Source organism: Balaenoptera physalus, assembly GCF_965194825.1.
Source record: "Balaenoptera physalus genome assembly, chromosome: 17".
Lineage (NCBI taxonomy): Eukaryota > Metazoa > Chordata > Mammalia > Artiodactyla > Balaenopteridae > Balaenoptera > Balaenoptera physalus.
In genome coordinates, this window is record NC_138895.1 from 51,786,402 (window position 1) to 51,810,149 (window position 23,748).

At 45.7% G+C, this 23,748-nt stretch overlaps 1 protein-coding gene across 1 annotated transcript; it reads right to left on the bottom strand.

The window, feature by feature from the left end:
- Positions 1–381: 381 nt before the first annotated feature.
- Positions 382–6,904, bottom strand: KLF10 (KLF transcription factor 10). Its single transcript, XM_082433969.1, has 4 exons — positions 6,736–6,904; positions 3,322–3,555; positions 2,303–3,215; positions 382–1,996 (listed from the first exon to the last, which is right to left on the bottom strand). Exons 1-4 carry the CDS (start codon positions 6,769–6,771, stop codon positions 1,737–1,739), a joined length of 1,443 nt encoding a protein of 480 aa, XP_082290095.1. The 5' UTR covers positions 6,772–6,904; the 3' UTR covers positions 382–1,736.
- Between the last annotated feature and the right edge of the window lie 16,844 nt (positions 6,905–23,748).

Genomic DNA, 23,748 nt, shown 5'->3' on the forward strand with positions numbered 1-23,748 from the left:
GCTTTGTGTGTGTGTGTGTGTGTGTGTGTGTGTGTGTGTGTGTGTGTGTGTGTGTGCTTTAATTAAATTTTATTTTATTATTATTATTTTTTGGCTGTGCCACATGGCTTGCAGGGTATTAGTTCCTGGACCAGGGATCAAATCTGGGCCCCTGTCAATGAGAGTGCCAAGTCCTAACCACTGGACCACCAGGGAATTCCCTGGCCTTGTTTTGCATACTCTCTAAATTGATTACTCATGTTAAAGATATACTCCTACGGTTCTAAATTTGAATGAGGCCCTTAGAGAAATTCAGACCATAAGTCTTTGGATAGCACCACAGTGATCAATGTCAAGGTCAGAGTGAGAATGGTTTTCAACAAATACAATCAACCAATTACATATATACCAAAGGAAATTCTTTATTGTAAACAAGATATAAAGTACAACAAAAGAAATATTGTGCAAATTGTAAATCACAAGGATTTTTTTTATTAAAAGAAAATTTTTTGTTTTCCAAGGGTCCAAAGTTTTGATGGCAGAAATCTACACCCAATATAGAGAAAAATGTTAAATGGAAAGACATACTGACATTTTTCACTATATATTTTAAACAACTGACTTTTGTTTTACCACTGTATATATCATCCACTATACAAAACAGAATATAACAGAAATACTGTTAACAAAAGTGAATGTTCTAATTATTTTTCTATCTACTTCCACATTCCCCCCTAAAAAAACTCCTATAAATTAACAGGACATTTGTCCACTTGTGAATAATGTTCATTCACTTTCTAATTCAATAAAGCACATGTTACATCCTCATAACATAAGGGTACTTTACTGATGACCTAAGCCATCTTTTTGAAGGAGTTATCTAAAATCCTTAATATCCCTTCTTTACAATATGTGTTTTCATCTTCAATTTTTTTTCGAAACAAAGTGCAGTGTATTTTAGAGTCTACGGAAAACACATTGGTATACAATTTTCAAATCTACACAGGGAACTGCAGCCAACTAAGGTTCAAAGCATAATAAAATGCCTAGTTATAGTCATTTGTTAAACTTTTAAAACAAAAACGCAAAAAAAACCCTGAAGCTACACTTCAAAGCAATTAAATTAATGAGGATTCCAATTCTTTGGGACCTCTTCAGCAATATACAGTTGCTCAATTCCAAACGTCAGCAACTAGTGTAAAAATGCTAGTTCTAGATATATTTAACAACTATGTCCACGAAGTTGAATGGAAAGACTAAGAATAGTAAACAAGATAACTCTAGGAAAGGATAATAATATTCGCGATAATACAAATCAATTTTACATCTCCATCTCTGTACCGTAATGTTTACTTTCAGTCTCTACACTCTTGAAACCAGTGCTTTTGAAGAATCACATTGAAAAGTTGGTCTCAAGTATAAATGGTGAAAGTAAAGTAACAAATGTGCACACAAATTCAAAATCTGTGCTACCTGTGGTTGGGCTGACCTCACCTGAAACCTTCAAAAAATATTGAAAGGAATAAAAACTTTCTCATCTCTCTTACGTGGTAAGAAATGAGTCCTGCCACTCTGTGAGCTGCCTGTGGCCGTAGCACTTCTTACCATCTAACCCAGGCTGGGCCTTCTCCCCAGGCCGTGGGGCTTCTGCTTGCAGCCCGCACTGGAGGGCCACAGACTTGCAGTGGAAGCATTTTTTTATCACCACTGGCTTCTGGCTGTGACCAAAGTTAGTCTGATTCTTCGCCATCCGTCTGTCACTGTGTGGGAGCAGGGGTTGGAGGTAGGGTAATGTCATTTAACTTGCTCACTTCCATCTGCCAGTTTGGTAGCTTCTTGGCTGACAGATGGCGCCGGGCATGTTTGGTCAAATGGTCGCTCCTCATGAACCGCCGGTCACACATGGGACAGGCGAATTTCTTCTCACCTGTGTGGGTTCGTCGGTGTCTGGACAGTTCATCTGAACGGGCAAACCTCCTTTCACAACCTTTCCAGCTACAGCTAAAAGGTTTTTCTCCTGAAACAAAAAAAGTCATATTATTATTATTATGCATTTATTAAGTCACTGTAAGTTACATATTAAATCACATTTAAGACTATTAAAGTAACTACCTAGACATTTAAAGAATCATCCTTTGAGAAATTAAAACAAAAACACCTTGATGAAATCTTTTAGAAGACCTTGCACTGGTAAATACCATCCACTGAATTGGCTAATAAGGCAAGTTCTTCCTTAACATGCCTGGTTTACATTTGTGCTCATTGCCAAAAAACCTTCATCCAAATTTCTAAAACTTAAATATAAATAAGAAATGGTTGGTACCTGTATGCGTTCTCATGTGGGCCTTCAGATGAGAACTTTTAAAGTACGTCTTGCCACATCCTGGATGGCTACAGATGTGACTTCTTATCCTTGATGAGTCAATCTGAGGAGTGATTTTTGCTGCTGAAGGAGAAAACCCTGGAGCAGGGGCAATGGGAGAGAGTCTGGTGCCATTTGGGCTCACCACTGGAGGCTTTGGGTTCTGAACAACGGGCTGGGGTACAACAAACATGACGGCGCCTTTGGGCACCTGAGTGCCCATGAATACAACAGGTGGGCAGACGGCTGGCGGCTGACTGGGTGGAGTGCTGGGGACGACTGTTGTCACAACTGGGTTGTTTGCAGGGAGGGGAACCATCTGGCAGATGACGGGCATAGGTGGCACTCCCCCTGTTGATACTGCAGGTGGAGAGACTAAGACCGACTTTTGTTGTGGGGACATGGGGACCGGCTGAGATCTACAGATTACTGTCTCTGAGGAAGGCACAGAAAAGTCATAAAGTGCAGCACTTGCTTTCTCTTCAACATCTGCCACTGTGTCTCTCTCACGTTTGGATCTGTTTGGTGACACAGCTGCACAAGGTATGTTTTTTCTTGCAGCCTCAGCATTTAGGTGGGTTCTTCTTCGAAAAGAATTGTCCTGATAGTTAAGGATGCTGGCTGCTTTCACTGGGCAAGATCGGTGGTTACACAGCTGGGCATCAGCTGTATGACGAATCACACTTGTTGCCTGAGCCTTGGGGAGTTTGGGGGCAGGTACTAGGCTCTTCTCCTCTTTGAAAGGTGCAGCAGCAATGTGAGGCTTGGCAGTATCTGACAATGATTTGAAGTGTCCAGTAGATGGCGCTGGTGCCATCAGATTTGACACTTGAGAGGGTTCAAAGTCAGAGGGACTGTAAGGTGGAGTCAAACACTAGAGAAGAGAAATACAGGCAACAGCGTGAAGAATAGTAGAGTTCATTATATAAATTATAAGAAATTCTATCATTTACACTCATCTTTAAAGCAACAATACTTACAAATGCTGGGACTGTATGAAAATCAGGTGTACCAGGAAGCAGATTCTCTTCCTCTGACATATCAGACACTGGAGTAACGGGTCTGCTTTCAATGTATTTCTTAAAATCAGACTTCCAACTGCAGCTCATTGACATAAGTGCTTCTACGGCTTCAAAGTCACTTTTCTCTGCAGTTTTGTTCCAGGAATACATACTCTCTTTTGATCTTTCAGAAATCATTTCCATTCTTTCCTCCTATAAGTACAAAAGATTAAATGCTATAAGCGTATTGTCATCCACATGACACGCAGAGCAATGTGCAATTTTCTTTTTACAATCTGCACAATTTTTCAAAATAAAACTTGAAATAATTTTTCTCATCCCTACTCTGATGGTAATAGTGATAAAAGTCTTCCTCATTCTTCCTCTCACACTTAGGCCTGAATGAACACTGATACCCTTGCAAGGTAAAGAGGAACTTATTACCATTATGAGGACCAAGGCCAAAGATATCCATGCCCTTGTAATCCAAAAAAGAACTGCTTGGCTTAGAAGAAAAAACATTTTATATTCTTTCCAGAGTAGCCAACTGCAACAGGAGTCAGACAAAATAACTAAGGGAAGGCTCTACAAAAAAGTCATCTTTTTTCAATACTACAGGTATGGGGACCTGGTGGTCCAGTGGCTAAGGCGACGGGCTCCCAATGCAGGGGGCCCGGTTTGATCTCTGGTCAGGGAACTAGATCCTACATGCATGCCTCAACTAAAGATCCTGCGTGTGGCAACTAAGGCCCGGGGCGGCCAAATAATTAAACAAATATTTTTTAAAAATCATTAAAAGAAATACTACAGGTATGGTATGAGATCTTTTCAAATATGAGTTCCTACTAGAAAAAAAAAAGGGCCAAAACTTTCTTTTAAAAAGGCAAAGTATAGCGGACAGAGCTGTGGTCTGTTGATCTGGGTGTGACCTTTGGAAAGAGTAATTTCAACTTCTTCATGTTTGTGTTCTCATTCACTGGATCTTATACTTAACACAATGGTTTGCTATGCGTAACTATGACCAGCTAATGCAATAGCACAAAAAAGAGATAATCAGAAAATTTAGTATCCGACTCAAATTTGCAAAAACTCTGATTGTAAGGAATCTTCAGTTGTCAAAATAGAACCTTTTTTTAATATTTTAAAGAACTGCTCCTTGATAAAAATAACAGCACATGCTTTGTATTTATTTGAACAACTCCTTCTATCAGGTATTTAATGCTTCATATTAAAGTTCCTTAAACTGAACTAAAAGTTACTACCCTCCATCTCTCCAATTTTCCACTAACGTGATCCCATTCTTTGGTCAAAGCAGAGATTGTGTAAAAATACCGAAGAATAGTCTTTACATGGCAAGATATTAATCTCAACACTTGTTGAAAAAAACGCATAAACCCTTCGTGTTGAAGCCTTAAGAAGCCATCGCTCTTGAAACATCGCTAACAATGCAATTGCATAATCGCGGGCCCTTTATATAAGCTGCAACGGACAGCACATGTTGTGTAAAAGCCTCAAGACGCCAATGCAAAGGAAAAAAGAGAAAAGGCAGGCAGCAGGGAAGGAGAGTGTGAGCTGGGAAGGGCAGGGAGAAGTCGGGAGGGGAGGAAAGGGAGTGGGCCGCGAGAGAGGCAGGAAAGGGAAGCGCGGGCGGAGGCGCGGGCCGGGAAGGCAGACGAGGGGCGGGGGCGGACGGCGGGGGAGATCCTCGCTGGCTGGGACAGACGGATGGGGCCGCCCTAGCCTCAATGAGGCTCGCGGGTGAGTCACTGGGAACATTCCTCGCCGCTCGCACGTCCCCGCGTCCCTGCCCCCGCCATTGGCCAGCAGGCCGGGCGGCCCGGGCTGGGATTGGCTGGGCCGCGAAGGGCGGGGGCGCGGAGGAGGAGAAGGAGGGGGCGAGGCATGTGAACAAAGCGTGATCAGCGGCTGCTCCGGGCGGCGCAGGAAACCTGAACTGGGAATTGCCGCGCCGTCACCTTTCACCTACTTCCTGAGCCCGCGGGCCCCCGCCCTCGCGACGGCCCGGGGGAGGGGCCGCGGGCGCCGCCGCCAACCGCCCGGCAGTGCGCGCCCGAGCCCGCGGGGAGGGGCGGAGCCGCGGGCGCCGGGCTCCAGGAGCGCCCGCCCCTTCCAGCTCCCCGCGAGCCGCCGTTCCCTTAGGAACCGACAGCGGAGCCGGGCCTCGCTCCCGCCCCTGGCGGAGGCCGGGGCTGGGTCACTCAGGGACGAGAAGCTCCCCGGGCGCATCCGCTCCCGGCCCACCCCCGGCCTCCGCCTCAGCTGCCGGAGGAGGAGCCGGGTCCCCGCGGAAACCCGGCCCCCGCCCTCCTCCGGCCGCAGCCCCCGGGGACCCGGCCGAGCCCTCGGCGCTTCCCGCCCACGCCTCCCGCGGGATCTCAGACCACCCTGACTGTCCCCGAAGACGCGCGTCCCCTCCCCGCAGTTTCCGGCAGCACCGGCCCCCGCCAGCTGCGCGTCTCCACGAGTTCCCAGACGTGCAGCCCCAACAGGCCCCGCTCCAGACGCTCGGCTCCACGGCCTGCGGCTCCCGCCCCGACACGCTGCCCCCGCGTCTCGCAGCCCGGTTCCCCCCGCCCACCTTCCCCGCCCCGCTGCTGGGTCCCGCTTCCCACCCTCCCATCTCCTGTCGCCGAGGCGGCTCCCTCCCCCCTCCAAGGCGTCCTCAGAAGGCGGCCACCTGCCCGCTCCCGAGATGGGGAGTCCCCTCCAGCCGTCTTGGGGGGGGGGGCAACGCCCCGGTCTCCCTCGGCGGTCCCGGGCCCACGTGCCATCCCCCGCACCCACGCCGGGCGCCCCTCCCCCAGCCCCCGCTATCTGCTGAGCAGCCCCGTCCTGCAAGCCTCCTTTCAGAGCCCTAAGATGGGAAGCCCCCTCTCCTCCAGCGGACACCCCGCCCCTCAAATGCTCCTGGGCAGCCCCCTCCCACCCTGCGTCGCATTCCTTCTCCAGACAGAGGCATCTCTCCCCGGCGCCAGGTGCAGGGTGGCCCCTTGTCCCCCTCCTCCTTCCACACCTCCTATTCTCACTGACAGGGCAGCAGCCCCCTCCTCACTCTTCCCGCCCCTCCAGTCATCCTCCCCCTCACCTGCTTCAAGTCTCCCAGCGGAGCTGCCCCTTCCCCTCATTACACCTTGAGCAAGACCCTCTCTCCCTTCGTCTCTAGATACCAGCCTGCTTCTCCTGAGCCCCTCCGCGACGCACACGCCCTCACTAATGCCCTGTCTGCAGGCGGGAAGCCCCTTCCTCTCCCACGACTCCGCTGCAGCCTCAGTCCTCAGGCGAGGCTGATGTCAGGGGCTCGGGGTTCGCGCCCCGGGGGCCCCTCAGACTCAGGGAGGCAGAGTAGGGCAGGGGCATCCCCAGGTCACTTACTGCAGCCTGCTGGAGAGAAGCGCCGAAGTTGAGCATGGTTGGCTGCCTGGCCGCCGGCGGCGAGCTGACTGACTGCTAGGCTGCTTGGCTGCCTGGCCACAGACGGGCGCCCGGAGACACTCGACGCCACTCCCGCCACCGCCGCGCTCCGCGCCGTCTGCCCCCTCCCCATTCAGGTAGCCGCTCCGCCTGCCCCGCGCCGTGGGCGGGGGTGGGGGCGGAGCCTGCCGCCGGCCAATCAGCGACAAAGGTGTGTGAGGCGCCGGCCAATGGGCTCGCGGGGCCACGCGTGATCAGCGGCTGCCCGGCAGCGTGAAGCTTGTGTCAGTGGAGCGTGTACACAATCTCCGGCAGCGTGTTCCCTCGGCCCAGCCCGAGGGAACTCCCGCCGCCACCTGACTCAGTGACACCGCCCCTACCCCTCACCCACCCCCCGCCTGCGGTCCCCTTCCCTGGCCTAGGGGGGGCGGCGCGGAGGACCTAGACCGGAGGCGCGGCAGCGGCGGCGCGCCCAGGCACTGCGGAGGGCCGGCCCCACGTGGGAGGTGGGGTGGGATGCCCGCTCCGCCCAGTCACCTCGGCGCGAGGTCCCATCTCGGGCCGCTACGGGGTAGGCGGGACGCGGGGTAGCCAAGCGAGGGAGGCGGCGGCTGCAAGCCAAGGGTCCGGAGCCAAGAGATTTGCATTTGGAAGCGCCGATCTCTTGCGCGTCTGGCGAGAAAGCGGAGCCCGGTGACCGACTGAGCTGCATTTCTGGAACATATGCTGGGTTTTGCCTCGCTTAGCTGTGGGTAGCACGAGGGAGGGGCGGAGAGGGAAGGGTATCCTGTCATTGAGCGGACACCTGCTCCTGCGCCCCCCGCCCACGCCCGGGCAGCGCCGGCAGTATTGCCCGCCCCCGTCCGCCCCGCCCATCCTTCCTCCCAGGCTGTGGAGAGAATGGTGTGGGGACTGCAGGAAGCCCCGAGAACTAGACCAATGGGGTGATGGGGGGCCGTAGACCAGAGTTTTTAATCTTTCCCTGGAGCCGACGCTCGGTTGCAGAATCAAGTTTTGAGCTCGGTGTGAAGTTTAAAGTGCACTCTACAAGCTGTCTCAAAGGCAGACCCTACCGCCCCCACGCCCCCACCCGGGGCCAGGGCCTCCGGAAACGCCCTGCCAGGAAACTGCTGGTGGGGATGGGGCGGGGCGGTGTCTCCCGGGGTCACCAGGCGCCAGCCGGGGCCCGCCTGCGAGTGGGTAGCAGTGGGAATGCCCACCACGCCCGACACGGAACGCCCCGCCCCCGCGAAAGCACCAGCCCCCCCCCCGCCGCAACCCCGACCTCCGACCCCGGTCAGAGGCGGTCTGCGGCCTCCGGATTGCGAGCCTATGGCTCTGCTATGGCTCCCTATTGGCCCGCTTTTGGCCATTTGGTGCCCGTTCGCAGCTGCTGTTGTTGGAGAGGAGGGTGGTGATAACGCGGCTTAAAGCAAACTGGAGATTTTATCTCCTGTGGACAGGCTGAACACGGGGCAGAAACCACTGCCCCTCCCTCGAGCTGTCTCACCGCTCTGTGTGACTGAAAGGCTAATGGAAGTCCTTTCTTTCCCAATAATCACAAAATGAGTATAGACAAGGAATTAGCTAGGGAATTCCCTGAAGGTCCAGTGGTTAGGACTGGGCGCTTTCACTGCCATGGCCAGGGTTCAACCCCTGGTTGGGGAACTAAGACCCCAAAAGCTGTGCGGCACTGCCAAAAAGAAAAACAAGAAAGAAACAAAGGAAAGAAGGAAAAGAAAGAAAGAAAGGCAATTAACTATTTTAGAAATAGGCCCAGGCTGGCCAACAACAGTAGTAGTAATAATAATACAGTCAACCAGGGCCAGAGATACCCACCGACAGAGGGAAAGAGGACTCAGTGGCCCCCTGTCACTGCCTCTCCTGAATCTGCTGGAGGGGCGCCAGCTCAACAGCTCAGGCAGCTCTTCCTGTCTCCCCTCCATCCCCTGCCCCGGCTTCTGTCTGCAGCGGTGTCCCTCCCTGCAGGCTTCCTTCCGCCTGGGCTGTCCCATCCTGTTGATGTGAGCCTGAGGGTACTGGAGCAGCTGGCCCTGGGCACCTGCTGCAGCAAAGCTAGCTCCTGTCTGTGCCCAGCCAGCAAGCCAGCCTTCCTTCCTGTCAGGGAGCTGCCATCCTCAGAGGCCACAGTCGGCCCTCCAGGTCTGAACTTGGTCCCTTCCTCAGGAATGTGGGCCCCTGCTGGCATGGTGCCCCAGCATGGCGAGAAGCAGGGAGCATTTATGGCTTGTGGGAGTGATTCAAAACAGGAAAGAAAAGAGAAAAGGGGTAGGAGGAACAGTGTGGTGGTGGCACAATTCCTAGAGATTCAGAGAAAGATGTTACCCAGGCATCTCAGACTCAAAGTAACCAAAACTAAAGTCCTTGTTTTTACTTCTTCCCGTATGGGCTTCTCGTCTCCCATCCAGCCTTCATCATCTCCCCCAAAGCCCTGGAACCAGTTGGTCCCCAGGTCTGAGCAGTTTTGCCTCAGAAATGTCTCTTCCCTCACTTTCCATTTGTAGCCCTCAACTGTCACTCTAGGTCAGTCTGTCATCAATTCTTGCTTGGGTTAAACAATTTACACTCTCCTCACCCAACCCCCAACCCCAGCCCAGCTGGCACCCCAGTGGCAAACTCTCCACACTGAAACCAGAGTGGGTTTTTTGAAAGTCATGATCCAATCCCTACTTAAGAAATGATCCTTTGCTCCTGTTGCCTAGGAGATAAACCTCATCTCCCACCCAGATATACCCTTGCCTATGGCTACATCCTCATTCAATAAACATTGTGTTGCTCGTTTATCCACTCCATTCAACAAACATTTGTTGAGCACCTACTATGTGTTGTAGGCACTGGGACAAGAGCAATGAATAAGACAGGCCAGGTCCCTGCTCTCAAAAGGCTTGGACAGCAAGACAAAGACAAGTAGACTATATGTATAAATAAAAGCTCCTTCAAGATGGTAGCCATGTCATAATCATCTTTGTGGTCCAGTGCAGACATTTTAGGCAGTCAAGACTCTTTAATGGAGGAAATAAAATTGTAGGTTGTCTGTGAAGATTCACTGAGGTTATAGACAGAATGTGGACAAGTGCCTAGGCAGAAGTATGGATCCTTCTAAGCCTTTCCCTTAGCTTGCATCATTACAGGACCAGGCATGGAAAACTGTCATCTTAAACATGAGTAAAAGAAAGTCCTAGGCAATAGTAAGCAGTACTTCAATTAAATGCTGACCCCCTCCTTCTAATGGTGCTGGTTTCTCCTTCAATCAGAACAGTGAAGGAAGGGGAGCAGGGCGGGGGGTGGGGGGTGACATGTAAAGATCCCTCAGTTCAGTTATATGGATATTAAAACACATTGTACCCACCAGCCATCTTCTCTTTGCTCCTTACAGCCAGTGGATATTATCACCATTCACTCACTGCCCCGCCATATGCCAGGCACTAGCTGAACACTGAGGAACAACCATAAAAAAAGACACAGCTCTTGTGTTTCAGGAGCTTCCAGTACAGTGGAAGAAGTAAATAAGTGAGCCAGCCATTACTGTAGTGTGGCAAATGCTAAGAAAAGAGTATGCACAGTGTCCTAGGTAGGCGAGGAAGGAAGGGGTAAGGGAAGGTTCCTCTGGTTGACTTCGAAGCTGGAGGAGAGGAGAGGTGGAGGTGAAGAGTAGAGAGAGTGGTGGGGATTCAGGATGCTCTAAATTGTGTGGATCACAAATTTGAGAGTTAGGATGAGGCGCTTAGGGTATTAAGGGAAGCAGCCCCAAACATAAAGGGCCTTTGTGTGCCCTGCTAAGAAATGTAGATGTGGGACTTTTATCTTGGGGACAGTGGGGACCTACTGACAGGTTTTAGCAATGATAGTATAGAAAATTCATTCTGGCCCAGTTTGATAATGGACCAGAGAGGCTGGGGTCTAACACCAGTGAGAAGGTTTCGTAGCAATGTAGGCAGCAAAGATGATGGTGGCGTAAACTATGGAAATGGTGGCAGGCATGGAAAAGCTGGAATCGAGACACCAAGAACCAGGAGGATTTGGTAATTGATTGGATGTGGGCGTGAGGAAGAGGGAGGTGTGGAGGAGGACGGTGTGGAGGAGGACTGCTGAGTTTTTGGCTTGATTCACTGGATGAAACAGGACAAAAACAGGACACTATTGCCCAAGGAAGGGACTGTAGGGAGGTAGTAAGTTAGGGTGGAGAGGAAGAAAATGCCAAATTTGATTTAGGACATATAAAGGTGAGGTTACCTGTGGGACATCCAAATAGAGATGTCCAGGAGGCAGCTGGAATTTCAGGTCTGGAGCCCAGAAGAGAAGGATCTGGGCTGGAGACTAAAATTTGTTGTCATCAGGGTGTAGGTGGCATTGGAAACCAGGGGGTGAATGAAATCCTCTAGGAAGAGTAAGGAACGAGAGGTAAGAGAACTGAGGGTGGTCCTCTGGTGAGCTACAAGCACAGGACGGACTAAGAGGAAACAGCCACATGGTGAAACACTTGCAAAGAGTGACACGGTGAGGACTTCTTTCATACATGCAGCACTTAGGATTTCTTGGCCTAATGTGACATAAAGTGGAGATGAAAGGCAAACAGGATGATTCAGAAATTGAAAGGGTCAGACAAATTAGAAAAAATAATTATCCCCTCTGATTGGTGAATATCATTCATTATTTTCATTATACTAGTTACCATAGTTATTAAGCTCTTTAAAAAATTTTTTAAAATATTGATATGTTGAGTAGATTGTTTCTAAAGATGGTCACAAAACCTCTCCCATTCTGCATAATCTTTTCCAGTGTGACTTTGCCATTCCTGCATCAAGAGGTGAAGTTTAATTCCCCCAACCCTTGATTCTGGGCTGGCTTTGACCGGTAGAAACCTGGATGGTGCTATGGGACTTCATGCCTAGGTTTTAAGAAGCCTTTGAATTTCCTATTTTTACCCTCTTGGAAATCAGCCACTAGGCAGAGGAGCTTAGGCTAGGCTAACTTACTGAATAAAGAGAGAACATTTGAAGGGAGAATGGCCACGTGGAGACCAAGGCATCCCAACCACCAGCCAGGAACAAGACTCCAGATGCCTGAGCAGGGCCACCGGAAGTCCTCCGGCCCCAGTCAAGCAGGCCCAGCTGACACAGCCTGGAGAAGAGATAAGCTCTACTTGAATTTCTGACCCACAGAATCATGAACAATAAATGGAAGAGTAACCCAGGCAGCATTTCCTGCCTCCTCTCTACCCAATAGCCCCTTACCCCCACGTCTGCAGGGATGTCCCTAGGTTTTGGGGTGGTTTGATACGCCACAAGGGATAACTGAAATAGTGGCTGTGTGTGTGTTTCAGCTCTGGAGAGACCGCCACCATTTTCAAAATACTCATTTTATAAGAATACTTTTTTTTTTTTTTTTAAAGAATCTAAAATGGCTGGAAGAAGGTTCCAGGAAGGAGAACTAAAAAAACTGATGAATTAGAAAAGGAAGAAAAATTGGAGCAAGAAATAAACTTTTTTTTAACTTGGAGAAGGGGGAAGTATGTAGATCTGGAAGAACCCTAACCCCAGCAGCCCCACTCCCGCTCCCACCCCCCAGCACTCTACTGAGGCTCGGAAATGGAAATAAACGTGTAATAGGAAGGAAGGGAGTTCACCTTGATCCAGCGCCTGCTATGCACCAGTTGCTGCCTGGTTCACTAGGAATATGGGGGACCTAATTTGACCCATTATATAAAGTCCATGGTTTATTATAACACTTTAGGATTTTTTTGGTAAAGAATTAAATTTTTCCATTCTCCATTCCGCTCTTTTTTATCTCCCCAGGAAGTGTGAAGCTAGTTAAGTGGTTAAGTGGTACTGCAAGGTTCCAACTAGCAGTAAAATATAGTTGTTTAAAATTCTGATTCTTACAAAATGAAAACAGCCTTATTGCCTTGGGTTTTTTATTTTAAACAAAATAATATATGCTGATCATAAAAAAATACAAAAAGGAATAAAAAGATGAAAATCTCCTGTAATCCTGCTACCCAGAATTAACCACTATTAACATTTTGATATACATTTTTCAGACTCTTTTTCTCTGCCCTGCCTTCTCACTCCCCCCCCCACCCCGGCCCCCGCCATATAATAAGATATGCTACTTTGTAACCTGCTGTTTTGTTTATTAACTTAATTTATCACTCTGCACATCAATAATTATAGAGTTCTTACAGCCTATTTAAAAGTATGAGTTTCCATTTTCTCTGGAGAGTCTTAGTTACTACCTTTTGCCTACTGAGACTTCAGAATCCTGGAAATCTTGTCTAGTATCATGGGTATGAAAGGAGGGATGTTCCTTCACAGAGTCATCGCAGCATCTAAGCTGAGGCACTGGCGCAATGGTTTTGCACTAGAAACTCTCGTCTGAAGTGCCTGGTGCAGTACCTCCACATGTGGTACCCTACGAGCAAGTGAAACTAGACTAAGCACAAAGGATGAAAAAAGTCTGGTTTCTGGTTTGGATGCGCTCAGATGACTGGTGTCTCCTGGCTCGCTGACAACCCACAGGAGCCGTGTGGCTGACAGGATCTTGGTGCTCCGGCCAGGTGTCAGGCCTGTGCCTCTGAGGTGGGAGAGCTGAGTTCAGGACATTGGTCCACCAGAGACCTCCTGGCTCCACGTAATATCAAATGGTGTCAGCTCCACTTAACGACCAGCAAGCTACAGTGCTGGACACCCTATGCCAAACAACTAGCAAGACAGGAACACAACCCCACCCATTAGCAGTGAGGCTGCCTAAAATCATAATAAGGTCACAGACACCCCAAAACACACCACTGGATGTGGTACTGCCCACCAGAAAGACAAGATCCAGCCTCATCCTCCAGAACACAGGCACCAGTCCCCTCCACCAGGAAGCCTACACAACCCACTAAACCAACCTTAGCCACCGGGGGCAGACACCAAAAACAAGGGGAACTATGAACCTGCAGCCTGCAAAAAGGAGACCTCAAACACAGTAAGTTAAGGAAAATGAGAAGACATAGCAACACACAGCAGATGAAGGAGCAAGGTAAAAACCCACCAGACCAAACAAATGAAGAGGAAAGAGGCAGTCTACCTGAAAAAGAATTCACAGTAATGATAGTAATGATTTCCAAAATCTTGGAAATAGAATGGAGAAAATACAAGAAACGTTTAACAAGGACCTAAAAGAACTAAAGAGCAAACAAACAATGATGAACAACACAATAAATGAAAATAAAAATTCTCTAGAAGTAATCAATAGCAGAATAACTGAGGCAGAAGAAAGGATAAGTGACCTGGAAGATAAAATAGTGGAAATAACTACTGCAGAGCAGAATAAAGAAAAAAGAATGAAAAGAATTGAGGACAGTCTCAGAGACCTCTGGGACAACATTAAACACACTGACACTCGAATTATAGGGGTCCCAGAAGAAGACGAGAAAAAGAAAGGGACTGAGAAAATATTTGAAGAGATTATAGTTGAAAACTTCCCTAATATCGGAAAGGAAATAGTCAAGTCCAGGAAGCACAGAGAGTCCCATACAGGATAAATCCAAGGAGAAACATGCCAAGACACATATTAATCAAACTATCAAAAATTAAATACAAAGAAAAAATATTAAAAGCAGAAAGGGAAAAACAACAAATAACATACAAGGGAATCCCCATATGGTTAACAGCTGATCTTTCAGCAGAAACTCTGCAAGCCAGAAGGGAGTGGCAGGACATATTTAAAGTGATGAAAGGGAAAAACCTACAACCAAGATTACTCTACCCAGCAAGGATCTCATTCAGATTCGATGGAGAAATTAAAACCTTTACAGACAAGCAAAAGCTAAGAGAATTCAGCACCACCAAACCAGCTTTACAACAAATGCTCAAGGAACTTCTCTAGGCAGGAAACACAAGAGAAGGAAAAGATCTACAATAACAAACCCAAAACAATTAAGAAAATGGTAATAGGAAAATACATATCGATAACTACCTTAAATGTAAATAGATTAAATGCTTCAACCAAAAGACATAGACTGGCTGAATGGATACAAAAACAAGACTCGTATATATGCTGTCTACAATAGACCCACTTCAGACCTAGGGACACATACAGACTGAAAGTGAGGGGATGGAAAAAGATATTCCATGCAAATGGAAATCAAAAGAAAGCTGGAGTAGCAATCTTCATATCAGACAAAATGACTTTAAAACAAAGACTATTACAAGAGACAAAGAAGGACACTACATAATGATCAAGGGATCAATCCAAGAAGAAGATATAACAATTGTAAATATATATGCACCCAACACAGGAGCACCTCAATACATAAGGCAAATGCTAACAGCCATGAGAGGAGAAATCGACAGTAACACAACCATAGTATATGGGACTTTAACACCCCACTTTCACCAATGGACAGATCATCCAAAATGAAAATAAATAAGGAAACACAAGCTTTAAATGATACATTAAACAAGATGGACTTAATTGACATTTATAGGACATTCCATCCAAAAACAACAGAATACACTTTCTTCTCAAGTGCTGATGGAACATTCTCCAGGATAGATCATATCTTGGGTCACAAATCAAGCCTTGGTAAATTTAAGAAAATTGAAATCATATCAAGTATCTTTTCCGACCACAACGCTATGAGACTAGATATCAATTACAGGAAAAAATCTGTAAAAAATACAAACACATGGAGGCTAAACAATACACTACTTAATAACCAAGAGATGACTGAAGAAATCAAAGAGGAAATCAAAAAATACCTAGAAACAAATGACAGTGAAAACAGGACAACCCAAAACCTATGGGATGCAGCAAAAGCAGTTCTAAGAGGGAAGTTTATAGCAATACAATCTTACCTCAAGAAACAAGAAACAACTCAAATAAACAACCTAACCTTACACCTAAATCAATTAGAGAAAGAAGAACAAAAAAACCCCAAAGTTAGCAGCAGGGAAGAAATCATAAAGATCAGAACAGAAATAAATGAAAAAGAAATGAAGGAAACTATAGCAAAGATCAATAAAACTAAAAGCTGGTTCTTTGAGAAGATAAACAAAATTGATAAACTATTAGCCAGACTCATCAAGAAAAAAAGGGAGAAGACTCAAATCAATAGAATTAGAAATGAAAAAGGAGAAGTAACAACTGACACTGCAGAAATACAAAGGATATTGAGAGATTACTACAAGCAACTATATGCCAATAAAATGGACAACCTGGAAGAAATGGACAAATTCTTAGAAAAGCACAACTTTCTGAGCTTGAACCAGGAAGAAATAGAAAATATAAACAGACCAATCACAAGCACTGAAACTGAGACTGTGATTAAAAATCTTCCAACAAACAAAAGCCCAGGACCAGATGGCTTCACAGGCGAATGCTATCAAACATTTAGAGAAGAGCTAACACCTATCCTTCTCAAACTCTTCCAAAATATAGCAGAGGGAGGAACACTCCCAAACTCATTCTACGAGGCCACTATCACCCTGATACCAAAACCAGACAAAGATGTCACAAAGACAGAAACCTACAGGCCAATATCACTGATGAACATAGATGCAAAAATCCTCAACAAAATACTAGCAAACAGAACCCAACAGCACATTAAAAGGATCATACACCATGATCAAGTGGGGTTTATGCCAGGAATGCAAGGATTCTTCAATATACACAAATCAATCAATGTGATACACCATATTAACAGATTGAAAGATAAAAGCCATATGGTCATCTCAATAGATGCAGAAAAAGCTTTCGACAAAATTCAACACCCATTTATGATAACCACCCCCCCAGAAAGTAGGAATATAGGGAACTTACTTCAACATAATAAAGGCCATATATGACAAACCCACAGCCAACATCGTTCTCAATGGTGAAAAACTGAAACAATTTCCACTAAGATCAGGAACAAGACAAGGTTGTCCACTCTCACCACTATTATTCAACATAGTTTTGGAAGTTTTAGCCACAGCAATCAGAAGAAAAAGAAATAAAAGGAATCCAAATCAGAAAAGAAGAAGTAAAGCTGTCACTGTTTGCAGATGACATGATACTATACATAGAGAAACCTAAAGACTTTACCAGAAGACTACTAGAGCTAATCAATGAATTTGGTGAAGTAGCAGGATACAAAATTAATGCACAAAAATCTCTTGCATTCCTATACACTAATGATGAAAAATCTGAAAGAGAAATTAAGGAAACACTTCCTTTACCACTGCAACAAACAGAATAAAATACCTAGGAATAAACCTACCTAAGGACACAAAAGACCTGTATGCAGAAAACTATAAGACACTGATGAAAAAAATTAAAGATGATACAAACAGATGGAGAGATATATCATGTTCTTGGATTGGAAAAATCAACATTGTGAAAATGACTCTACTACCCAAAGCAGTCTACAGATTCAGTGCAATCCCTATCAAACTACCAATGGCATTTTTCACAGAACTAGAACAAAAAATTTCACAATTTTCACACAAAACAACCCGAATAGCCAAAGCAATCTTGAGAAAGAAAAACGGAGCTGGAAGTATCAGGCTCCCTGACTTCAGACTATACCACAAAGCTACAGTAATCAAGACAGTATGGTACTGGCACAAAAACAGAAATATAGATCAATGGAATACGATAGAAAGGCCAGAGATAAACCCACGTACATATGGTCACCTTATTTTTCATAAAGGAGGCAAGAATATACAATGGAGAAAAGACAGCCTTTTCAATAAGTGGTGCTGTGAATACTGAACAGCTACATGTAAAAGAATGAAATTAGAACACTCCCTAACACCATACACAAAAATAAACTCAAAATGGATTAGAGACGTAAATGTAAGACTGGACACTATAAAACTCTTAGAGGAAAACATAGGCAGAACACTATGACATAAATCACAGCAAGATCCTTTTTGACCCACCTCCTAGAGAAATGGAAATAAAACCAAAAATAAACAAATGGGACCTAATGAAACTTAAAAGCTTTTGCACAGCAAAGGAAACCATAAACAAGATGAAAAGACAACCCTCAGAATGGGAGAAAATATTTGCAAATGAAGCAACTGACAAAGGATTAATCTCCAAAATTTACAAGCAGCTCATGCAGTGCAATATCAAAAAAACAAACAACCCAATCCAAAAATGGGCAGAAGAGCTAAATAAACATTTCTCCAAAGAAGATATACAGATTGCCAACAAACACATGAAAGAATGCTCAACATCACTGATCATTAGAGAAATGCAAGTCAAAACTACAATGAGGTATCACCTCACAGCAGTCAGAATGGCCATCATCAAAAAATCTACAAACAATAAATGCTGGAGGACTTCCCTGGTGGTGCAGTGGTTAAGAATCCACCTGCCAATGCAGGGGACACGGGTTCAAGCCCTGGTCCGGGAAGATCCCACATGCCGTGGAGCAACTAAGCCTGTGTGTCACAACTACTGAGGCTGTACTCTAGAGCCCGCGAGCTACAATTATTGAGCCTATGTACCACAACTACTGAAGCCCACATGCCCAGAGCCTGTGTTCTGCAACCAGAGAAGCCACTGCAATGAGAAGCCCGCACACCGCAATGAAGAGTAGCCCCTGCTCGCCACAACTAGAGAAAGCCTGTGCACAGCAACGAAGGCCCAACACTGCCAAAAACAAACAAACAAACAAACAAATAAATGCTGGAGAGGGTGTGGAGAAAAGGGAACCCTCTTGTACTGCTGGTGGGAATGTAAATAGACACTATGAAGAACAGTATGCAGGCTCCTTAAAAAACTAAAAATAGAACTACCATATGACCCAGCAATCCCACTACTGGGCATATACCCTGAGAAAACCATAATTCAAAAAGAGTCATGTACCACAATGTTCATTGCAGCTCTATTTACAATAGCCAGGACATGGAAGCAACCTAAGTGTCCATAGACAGATGAATGGATAAAGAAGATGTGGCTCATATATACAATGGAATATTACTCGCCATAAAAAGAAACGGAATTGAGTTATTTGTAGTAAGGTGGATGGACCTAGAGTCTGTCATACAGAGTGAAGTAAGTCAGAAAGAGAAAAATACTGTATGCTAACACATATATATGGAATCTAAAAAATAAAAAAAAAAATGTTCTGAAGAACCTAGGGGCAGGACAGGAATAAAGACGTAGAGACATCAAGCAGACGTAGAGAATGGACTTGAGGACACGGGGAGGGGGAAGGGTAAACTGGGATGAAGTGAGACAGTGGCATGGACTTATATATACTACCAAATGTAAAATAGATAGCTAGTGGGAAGCAGCCACATAGCACAGGGAGGTCCGCTCAGTGATTTGTGACCACCTAGAGGGGTGGGATAGGGAGGGTGGGAGGCAGACACAAGAGGGAGGGGATATGGGGATATATGTATACGTATAGCTGATTCACTTTGTTATAAGCAGAAACTAACACACCATTGTAAAGCAATTATACTCCAATAAAGATGTAAAAAATAAAAATAAAAGGAGGGATGTTCCTTTTCAAAGGCCGAACATCTTCCAGCTTCTTTGTGGATTATAATCGAGATTATAACAGACACCTGAAGCAGGGTAAATAATAGAGAAAGCTATGGTTAATGGTCTCTCTGTCCGGCATGTGGCAACAGCAATTTTAATTGAAATCTTCTGAACGTTGAGAAGATCTTCTAGAAGAAGGGCAAGGGTCATAAATGTTCTCCCTTGGGGTTCTTCAACCCCCAATCCCACCAAGCCTGACTGCAGTGGTGTGCAGTCTTCTCAGAAAATCCTTCATTTCACCCCTGAAGACAAGCACATAGGCCCTTTTGGTTTTAAGTGCTATGTTGCTACCTATAACAGATATAAAACAAATTTAGGGGTGACCTAACTGACCAAAACCAGACTGGACAATGTGATAAAGCTTGCAGAATCTGACATGGTCCTTTTACAGTTTAATGAAGCCTATGAGCTCCTTCTCAGAATAATGTTTTTAAGCTCATAAAATGCAATTTGTCAGATTACAAAGGAAACCATTATACTGATATAGTTATCAAAATATTTAAAAAATTGTAATTTAGCAATATAGTGCACGTTCATGAACACATTCAAAAACAAGATCTAGAGTGGGTCTAATAACTGAAGTAATATTGAAGTTGTGATGAACATAAACATGATTTTGAAATGTGTAATAGTTGCAACTCGGTATAGAAATATCTGTGATTTCTATTAGTGACAAAGTCGCAGGTCCTGCTGATGCTACTGTGGTTTGTTTTCTATACGTAGTTATGGTTAAGAAAATGCTAAGGCTGAAGACTCCTGAACTCTATTCACAAATGTCTTGGGGGCCTGGGGAACCCCAGATTAAGCACCCCTGCTTAACCTGCTTTTAAGAAGGAAAAATGGACCCTGGTACACTTCAATCAAGGGAGGGACGCACTAGTATCTCCACCCACCTCACACTCAGTGAAGATCTGACTGCCCCTCTTAACTAAGTTGCAGTGAAGCAGGAGGATTGAGTCTGAATAGCAGTAAGTGCAATTTGCATCCCAGAGGGCCACCAGACTGGGCAGCCTCACCACCAATCCATTTTTGTTTGGCTCTGAAATGAGCTCTTCCTGGGTGTCTTTCTTTTGGAATGAAGAAACATGGGGCATGGGGAGAAGGGGATGTAAGTAAAGCATGACCTTGAGAGGCAGTTGCAGAGTCTGAAAATCTGGCTGCACTGGCTCTTCTGGGTATTCTTGGAATAGTCACTTTAACCTGCCCAGCCTAGTTTTCTCACCTGTAACATGGGAGTTAAATAACTGATACCCAAGGAAATCAGGGTGTTGGGAAGAGTGTAAGTATGACAGTCTATGTAAAAAATGTTTGGCAAAGACTGAAGCAGTGCTTGTCAAACTCTAATGTGCATAGAATCCCTTGGCGACCTTGCTAAAGGCAGATTCTAATTCTGCAGGTCTGGGGTGGGCACCAAGATTCTGCATTTCTAACAAGCAGCATCCCAGGTGATACCTAAGCTGTTGGTCTGAGGACCACACTTTGAGTAGCAAGTACTCTACAAATGTTCCTTGTTATCACTTAGTGTCACTTTAATATTCCATCTAATTCTCTCACACAAGGAGGATGACAGCTGAAGATAGGGAGGGAGGCACAGCTCATCAAGTGAGGCCAGGCTTCTGCTCAGCAAGATACTCTGGTCCTGCAGCCCCACCTCCCCTCCCTGCCTTCCACTACCAGCCATGGTGAACAATGGCCATGACCAAGTCAAATCATGTTTCAGGCCAGATCAGCACAAACTAACCAATCATGGGAGTGGGAACAAACACCAAATAGGATATTTGTACAAAGAAAGAAGTATATGTAGAAAACGTTTTGCACTTGTAATGCTAAACATCTCCCAAACTTCCCAGAGAATACATGTTGCATCTTTTGGTTTTGCAAGTCAGATCATTCATCCCTGCACAATTCTTCTAAAGCACCCCCTTTCTCATGGTACTCACAGGTGAAGAGCTTTAGATAGCTCCCTATGACCTATTGTATCTACTCTAAGCTTGTCTTAGAATGCCTAAGAATGACCAATACCAGAAGGGTGATAACGGTGCAGCTGAGAATGTGGAAGATGGAACACTAGGGCACGTTGGAGGGAGTGTCAACTGGTACCATCACTCAGAAGAGCAATCTGGCAGCTGTTGAGATTAAGCATGCACATGCCCTATGACCTGTGGACAAATTCTGGAATATATACTCCAAGAAAATTCCCCCACAGGTCCATAAGGATGTTCATCATGGGATTTCTGGGGGTAGCTGGATGTTGGAGACAGCCTAGGTGCTTATCATTAGAGAAAGGGATTATTAGTAAATCTGGCAGACGTACACTTAAAAACTAAATAGCAGTTAAGAAATGTCAACCAGATGTACATAGCAACACTGATGGATCTTAGAAACCTACTGTTGAGGGGAAAACATAGGAAACAGAACAGGATTTATAGCACATTATCATTTCTGTAAAGACACATTCACATAAAAGTAATATGCCTTTTGAAGAAGGTATGCATGCACATCTAAAGATATATTAAATATGAGAGTAGGTACTATGGGGGCAAAAGGAATATAATTAGGGTTTGGAGGTAAAAAGCAAAATAAGAGAACCTTACATGGATTAATGATGAAGTGCTTAAAAAACTGAGTTTTTAATTCAAATTTCTTCACCTGGGGTGAAAAAAAGATAAAAGCAAAACAACCCCCTAAAACTTTCCCCTATAATGGCCTTCACAATCCAGCCCTACGTGACCTATCCCACATGTAACTCCCCATTTCGGGTGCCATCTTCCTCACTGTTGCCTCACCACAGATCATGGACATTCTCTCTTTGACGTCTTTTTGGCTGCAGTCAGCGTCTTCTCATCTTGGTTTCTTGCTACACTCACTTTCAGTAGGTCCCTAGCAGACAGAACCTGGGCTCCAAGGTAATGTGGACATCATTGTCCAAAGGTGCGTTAGAATATGTTAGATCAGGGGTTTGCTTCCCCAGCTTTGGTGACACTACTGATTTGATAGAGAATCTAAGGAAGTCACTTAATTGTGCATGTCTCTCCTGTAGGACATACAACACAGGATGGTCATCTTTAATTCAAGTATTTCTATTCTTCATTAGACTGTGAGCTCATAGAGTGTGGGAACCTTATTTGCCTGTGTCCACTGCCCAAAATTAATCACATAAGAAGCCCCTCTCTAATAATGTTTTAGAAATGGATTCCCCAGCCCCCTAAGCCAAACGGTGGAGCAACCTGGCCTCTAACTCTTTTATATCTAATTCAAAACTTTAACTGGTAGTAGTTTCAAAGTGCTTTGTATTATGGTCCTAGAATATGCCACAAAATTAATACATGATAACAAGGAGAGAGCTGCTCCAGTTCTTGTGTCCAAAGGTATAAAGTACCATCTCTATTTTCCTTCCCTTCAAGAAACGGTGTAACGTATGTTCCAGAAATGATTGGATAAAACTAAAAAGAGAGTTTGGACATAGTTAAAGTGAACTCTTGGGTTCCCACGGTTTGAAAAGGAAAGCAGAATCGTATGAAACACTGGGGTGAAAGCCTTCACAAGAAAGGAGTGGGTATTCATCACTGGAGCCTCGTATCCTTCAGAAAGATGGAAGCTACCTTCTGTGCAGCCAGATCTGGCATGCACATGACCAGAAGGGTCAGGTATTTGCCGGGTTAGTTGTTTATGGGAAAGCCAGCATTTCCGTTTCCCAAGTGGTGAGAACACGAAGCTCCCCGCTGAGGAAGTCGGCAGCATAACAGAGCATCACGGGAATCCTCCAGCCTAGCCGGGACTAGAGCGGCCAGTCCTGATTGGTGCATTCTCCAGGAGGCGGGGTCAGAACTTCTTGCGAGATCTGAGGGCCTGAAGTTGGTGGCCCCGAAGGTGGGGCGGGGAAGTTCTTTGTGGTTTTGATCACTGAGGACACAAGCCCAGCACAAGGGCACGGGCTTCTGGAACAGGTTTTTCTCCTTGTACTGATCACTTTTCTCAAAAGGAAAGAGTAATTTCTAAATTTAATTTTTCACCCCTGCCCTTCTAGGACAGGGTCCAACACTCATTGTTACACACCCAACTAAATGCAGTGAAAAGACCCTCTCACAGCTGAGGGACAAGCAAGCAGGTGGTGAAGTGGATTGGTCCAGGGCCTGGCTTCATGCTCCCATCACCACAGCAGTTGGCAGTTTTCAGTTCCAAGAGACATTTGCTGTCTGCTAGGGCTTGGGGTGGTTAGCTTCTGCTGCCTGCTGCTCCAGGAGAGAATTCAAAACCCGAGCATATGGAGAATATTTAAACTTAAATTTGGGTGTATGGCATTGGTTCCCTGGTACATTCGGCTTTGAAATTCACCATCTGTTCAGCATAAGAAGGCCGGGTGGACTAAGTGCCCGCTGTTCTGTGGTTTCGTACACCTTCCGAATCACCCCCGCACTGTCCCCA

Bases quoted from the DNA above. Each gene is read 5' to 3' on its own strand.
- KLF10 (XM_082433969.1), bottom strand. From the start codon at position 6,771: ATGCTCAACTTCGGCGCTTCTCTCCAGCAGGCTGCA. The intron at 3,556-6,735 runs GTAAGTGACCTG...TTGTACTTATAG, and splicing joins CTTCTCTCCAGCAGGCTGCA to GAGGAAAGAATGGAAATGAT. The intron at 1,997-2,302 runs GTACCAACCATT...TTTTTGTTTCAG, and splicing joins CCACATGAGAACGCATACAG to GAGAAAAACCTTTTAGCTGT.